This window comes from Chinchilla lanigera, unplaced genomic scaffold (assembly GCF_000276665.1).
Source record: "Chinchilla lanigera isolate Chin_1 unplaced genomic scaffold, ChiLan1.0 scaffold00034, whole genome shotgun sequence".
Taxonomy (NCBI): domain Eukaryota; kingdom Metazoa; phylum Chordata; class Mammalia; order Rodentia; family Chinchillidae; genus Chinchilla; species Chinchilla lanigera.
The window spans coordinates 17,257,635-17,263,716 of NW_004955435.1; the positions used below are offsets into that span (position 1 = coordinate 17,257,635).

At 49.8% G+C, this 6,082-nt stretch overlaps 1 protein-coding gene across 1 annotated transcript; it reads left to right on the forward strand.

Moving 5' to 3' along the window:
- Positions 1-1,890: 1,890 nt before the first annotated feature.
- Olfml3 (olfactomedin-like 3) lies at positions 1,891-4,603 on the forward strand. The gene is made up of 3 exons (XM_005388997.2): positions 1,891-2,099; positions 2,754-3,039; positions 3,347-4,603. Exons 1-3 carry the CDS (start codon positions 1,983-1,985, stop codon positions 4,162-4,164), a joined length of 1,221 nt encoding a protein of 406 aa, XP_005389054.1. The 5' UTR covers positions 1,891-1,982; the 3' UTR covers positions 4,165-4,603.
- The last annotated feature ends 1,479 nt before the right edge of the window (positions 4,604-6,082 follow it).

Below are 6,082 nucleotides of genomic sequence, written 5' to 3' on the forward strand. Positions count from 1 at the left end.
TCCCAAGAATGAAGGTCCAGGACCTTTATTTTTTTTTTGTTTTTGCAGGACCTTTAGATTACGCATGTCAGCCTTTTGGCTTGCCTGGGCCTCATTGAGTGAGGAGAAATTGTTTTGGGCCATATATAAAATATAATCATTCATACATAAAAGTAACAGAACTTCCTTTTAAATATTTTAACATTACATTACTTTACAAAATAACACAAACCCAAGTTTAATAAGAGAATTTACATGTCAACGTAATAACAGTAAACACTTGTATTCACAAGCATACACAAGTATGTTGAAATACTCTTATTGGAAATCACTCCATTTTATCCATTAAGTTGCACAAATTTGGTGCATGTAGGTTTCCATTGGTCTGACTTTGGCAGGTGCAGGAAAGAGATGGAGCCGGCACTGTCTTCTACAGTGTTCCACTGTCCCTGACACAGTTTGTGCTTGAGCCCCATGCAATCCAGTGATGAAAATCACTTCATGGTATTGAAAGTTTCTGACCTTGTGAGGCTGCATTACTGGCTGTCCAGTAATCTGTTGGCTGCTTTAGATCTGAACTTCACCCTCTGAAAGAAGTAGACTTCTCAAATGGCTAATGTTTGTTTCCCAGTATGTTTCACCAGTGGCCTAAGGTAGTGGGATGAAAATAAGAGCAAAGGAAGATGCTGGTTTTTTGTCCTGGAGTTGTACCATTAGATTTGTGGTCCTTTTTGGAGAAGGAACACCTTTGACCATGTTTCTCTTGATTTTGAAATGAATACATTTTCTCCCGATAAACAGGAATTGGTCAAGATTAGTCATTGCAGGTCTCTGAATATGTAGTTGACTTCTAGCATGTGTGAGAGGCCAAGTATGCAGTGGCCAGTTAATTCATTTTGGGTTCCTGCAGCTTTGGTTAGGACACAGAAATGAACAACAGTTAGGAACACCCTTTTGAACTCTAACCAAGAGAAGTGATCAGTAGTCTCTTCTTTCCCAGAAATATATTTCTAGGAAAGGCCAGAATATATTTATAATTTTGGGTTATACTACAGCATACATAAATTCAAAATTTCTTTTCTCCCTGTATCGTGAATTCAGTTAGCGCAGATCTGTTAAACTCTGCAATTTTGGCAAGAAGTTACACTCAGCCGTGTAGAACTGCTGTGCTGTTAGCCCCACTTCCAGAAAATAAGCTAATTTACTAATGTCTCAGTGACCTTGTTCTTTGTTTTCATTTCAGTTGTATTCTTTTTCCTGAGCTAAATCAGAGAGACTGGCATGGTCCCCTAAAGAAATTGGGTAGTCTGTAGGGAAATCTGCATTTTGGAGATGAAAAACCCTGTAAATACAATCTACCTGTCCTGTTCCGTTGAAAAATTTCCACGTAAGGTGAGGTCTAACCCTTTAAGTCTCTGTTAATCATGAGATAACAGCGGGTGTTTAGCACAAGATGGCGCCAGTGAGCTGTAGAAGTAGTTTGACTTTTTCCCACCTCTTCCCCTCAAACCTCATCGCCTCTGCTTCCAACTTCCATTGAAAAAGGTGGGAAATCCATCCTATTACTACAGAAGGCAAGGATTAATGAAGGATGTCAGTTTCTTATAAATCAACACTAGAACCATTCTAAAACAAGAATGGTGTTTGCTGAGTTCTCTCTGGGGTCTCCACCTCCTGCTCCTTTTCTGCACGATTTCCCAGAAAACCACTGCCTTCGGATTTCCATCTCTTTTTCCTCCTGAGGAGCCCACAGCCTAGGTGGGAGGCGGCTAAGGCTTCTGGCTCCTGCGCAAGGGGGCCATCTGTGTTTGATCAGCCCAGGCAGAAAGGAGGGGCTGGAGTTGTAGAGAGACTGGGAAAGCATTCCAGAGTAGTGAGAGAGACCCAGAGATCAGAAAGAGAGAAGGCACCGCCCCCACCCCGCCTCCAAGCCACCCCGCCAGCTTGATGGGAAGAGGCCAACCGCACACTCCCTTGCCTGTGGCCCCGCTCTCCAGGCTGCCATGGGCTTCAGCTCTGCTCTCCTCGTCCTGGTCCTTTTGTCATGGTCGGGACCCCTTCAGGGACAGCAGCAGCACCACCTTGTGGAGTACATGGAACGCCGACTAGCTGCCTTGGAGGTGAGGGACTGCTTTCTCTTCTAGCCCAGCCTGGGAGGATTCCAGTTTGTCAGGGTTCTGGGCCTGGCAAAACAGGGCTTTATAAAAACCTACCGCAAATTCTACCTTTTAATAAAGAGGATCCTCAAAGTTACAAGCCCCCTTTTGCCACATAGAGCTGTTCCGCAGCAAATAGACCTTTGCATTTTACCCTGGGATTAGGTGGGATAAGAGGATGAGTGGGAAGAGAGCCAGGCTTGCGGGGGCAGATCGCAGGAGGAGCTGGTGCTTCTGTGAAGTTGGAAGTTCCCAGAGACGCTGCAGCTTTCTGCCCTTTTTCCAGCGGTTTGAAGTCCATACTGTCTTCATTCCCAAGAGGAGAATTATATAATGGGCAGAGACCCCTTCCCACCCTCCTGCACTTAGATCTCCCTAGAGCTCAGGTAACTCCGTGGCTTTCTCAGCACACAGGCTGAAGGACTCTGGCCTAGGTGAATCTTTGCACCTTTAGCACCCTGAACATCTGGTTTTCTTTGCTTTGGGAGTGGAAGGAGACATCGACGCCTAGCTGAGTTTGCTCCCTTTCCCATTCCTGACTCCCTGGCTGGGCCTCTCTGCCTGGAAGTTGTAACCCTGCAGCTGCCCTCCCTCCTTCCTGATCCCCCATCCCTTCAGGAACGGCTGGCCCAGTGCCAGGACCAGAGCAGTCGGCATGCTGCTGAGTTGCGGGACTTCAAGAACAAGATGCTGCCGCTGCTGGAGGTGGCGGAGAAGGAGCGAGAGGCGCTCAGAACTGAGGCTGACGGCATCTCAGGGAGAGTGGACCGTCTTGAACGGGAGGTAGACTATCTGGAGACTCGGAACCCAGTTCTACCCTGTGTAGAGCTTGATGAGAAAGTGCCTGGAGGCCCTGGGAGCAAAGGCAAGGGCAGAAGGAATGAGAAGTATGATATGATGACAGGTGAGTGACTGTGATTATAAAGCAGGCCCCAATACTCTCAGAACCTGCCGTCTTCCTTCCTTTTTACTCTTTTTTACTTTGTCCACTGTGGTTCCCTTTTGGAACCTGTGTTAGAGAAATCTGTGCAATGAGAAGTCCATTAAGAAGAGTATCTGGGGCCCCAGGCCTCTCTCAATCCTCCATAAGAAAGGAGGTATCCACAGGGCAGATGCCCTCTCTTCCGCTAGCCCACCTTGGCGGTTTCCTGCTGTGGGAGCTAACTCCGGCTTCTGTTTCCTTTTCTCTTGTTTTTGTTCTTCTCTGCCAGACTGTAGCTACACAATCTCTCAGGTGAGAGCAATGAAGATCCTGAAGCAGTTTGGTGGCCCAGCTGGTCTGTGGACCAAGGATCCATTGGGACAGACAGAGAAGATCTATGTATTAGACGGGACACAAAATGACACAGCCTTTGTCTTCCCAAGGCTGCGTGACTTCACCCTTGCCATGGCTGCTCGCAAAGCTTCCCGAATCCGGGTGCCCTTCCCCTGGGTAGGCACAGGGCAGCTGGTATATGGTGGCTTTCTTTACTATGCCCGGAGGCCTCCTGGAGGACCTGGAGGGGGCGGCGAGTTGGAGAACACTTTGCAGCTCATCAAATTCCACCTGGCAAACCGAACAGTGGTGGACAGCTCAGTATTCCCTGCAGAGAGGTTGATTCCCCCCTACGGGCTGAGAACAGACACATACATCGACCTGGCAGCTGATGAGGAGGGTCTTTGGGCTGTCTACGCCACCCTGGAGGATAACAGGCACTTGTGCCTGGCCAAATTAGATCCACAGACACTGGACACAGAGCAACAGTGGGACACACCATGTCCCAGAGAGAATGCTGAGGCTGCCTTTGTCATCTGTGGGACGCTATACGTCGTCTATAACACCCGCCCTGCCAGCCGGGCCCGAATCCAGTGTTCCTTTGATGTCAGTGGTACCCTCACCCCTGAACGAGCAGCACTGTCTTACTTTCCCCGTCGATATGGTGCCCACGCCAGCCTCCGCTACAATCCCCGTGAGCGCCAGCTCTATGCCTGGGATGATGGCTATCAGATTCTCTATAAGCTGGAGATGAGGAAGAAAGAAGAAGTCTGAGAGGCTAGACTTTTTGTTTTAATCTCTTTATCCTCATACATTTGTATCCCTGATAGAATTCCTGCTCCTTTTTCTTCAAATGTAGACAAGTTGAGACTCAAATCACTGGTTTTTTAACCAGTGATAACCAAATTCTCATAGCCCCTTTGTTTTCTGTGGGACTCCAGATCCTGAGTAACCCTTGTAGAACTAAAATAGTGAAAACTCTAAATGTTCCCTTCTGCTCTCCTGCCCCATGTCCACAAATACCAGGTCCCAGATGACCCAGGCCCACAGCTCTGACCCTCCCTTGAATGGGTCCCCAGGCAGTAGTATGAGTCAGGGGAGAGAGGAGCAGAAGCAGACAGTGCTCCTGCGTCCCTCCAAGTCTGAAGAATGGAGCTTTCTCCATATTGTTTTGTATTGCCACATTTTGCATTAAAAGGAAAATCCACTACTCCTCTCCTGCGTTTGTTTGGGGTAGCCCACAGATCACGGTTCTCCCCACCACCCTCCATTTCCGTCCTCCTACCCACCCCCACTCCTTAAACCACATCAGGAGCTCGGCTGGGCTCGCTTAGCTGAGGGAGCTGGAGCTTCTCTAGTTACAGATTTTATGTGAGGCGCCTGGGGAAGCAGCAGACTCCTGCCACGTTAGGAGGCTGGACAAATGGTCTCCTTTCACAGCCACTGTCATCCTCAGCAACCATTCCAGAAGCACCAATGGCATGCCTCGGGCCACGGGACCCCGGGACCGAGGGGCAGTGCAATGCTTCCAGTTCCAACTCCCTGTGGGCTTTGAACCAGAAAATGGACTTGCCTTGAAATGTAGCGTAGAAACCACAGCACAGAACACACGTACTTTTAGTGAGAACTTTCTGTCTCACCTCTGAAGTGTACTCTGCCCCGCCCCTCCAACCCAAACCTCCACTCCCACCTCCAGCACTGGGCTCTTCCCCAGGGTTAGGTTGCACAATCCTTGGTCTGAACCACTCTGATTTTCCTGCTGCCACAGCGTCTGCGGTTTGGGCAGGGAGGAGGGGCAGTGACCAGCCCACATTTGGTCTCCCCAGTTCCCCCACACATCCCTGCTTTCCTTCTCTCCGCCTCATCATTCCCACCTGCCCATCTAAGTTCTGGAATTTGGGTTATGTCTGCCCTGGAGTCCTGAAAATGTAGTTTCCCAGCCTGGTACCCTGGTCTTTGGGTCTGGATTGCAGATGACAGAAAGGATAGAAGGAAGGAAGCTCCGGGCTTTGGGCTCCTGTCTGTAGGAGTCTGCTGATCTGGGCACCAGGCCCCTACCCCAGCTGCATCCATGTTCAGCACGCAATAGCAGGGCTGGCTGGTGGACAGAACCCTCTGCTTTATAGGGAGTTGCCTCAGGCATCCCTGCAGACCCTCTGGATTATTTACCCTAGCAGAGAAAGGGAAGGAACACGGGGTTCTCTCTCCAAAGCGCAGCCCTGTTCCGTCCCAGGACTAGCAGAACAGTCAGGGCCCTGTGACCCCCGTTTTGTCTTTTCTTCTCTCTGGCAGAGCAGCTCCTGACTAGGTTGTTGAGAAAGGGGAAAGAAAGGCAGTGAAGCACCTTACAAAGGCGCTATTGTAGGGAGCCCTGGCGGGTGGGGGTTCTCTCCCATTCAATTCTCTCCTAATGTGGGGCTGGCAGCAGTAATCACCGCCTGTCAGCCCTCAAAGGGGTCTGCCCACGGAACATCTGGCTCCAGCACAAGGCACACAGGAAGGGGTGTGGAGGAGGAAAGGAGTTCTCAGTAGAGGCCTGGAGAGGAGGGTCCAGGCAGTGAAGGGCTGCAGCGTGGTGCTGTGTGTGTGTGTGCACGTGCATACATGTGTGTCTATATCCATGTGCACACGTGTGTACAACTATGGGACTCTGTGCAAATGTGTAGGACTTGAGACAGTGACTGTGTGGGAC

Excerpts from the sequence above, each read along its gene's own strand:
- Olfml3 (XM_005388997.2), top strand. The coding sequence starts at position 1,983 with ATGGGCTTCAGCTCTGCTCTCCTCGTCCTGGTCCTTTTGTCATGGTCG. Across the intron at positions 2,100-2,753 it reads GCCGACTAGCTGCCTTGGAG|GAACGGCTGGCCCAGTGCCA; the intron begins GTGAGGGACTGC and ends CCATCCCTTCAG. Across the intron at positions 3,040-3,346 it reads GAAGTATGATATGATGACAG|ACTGTAGCTACACAATCTCT; the intron begins GTGAGTGACTGT and ends CTTCTCTGCCAG.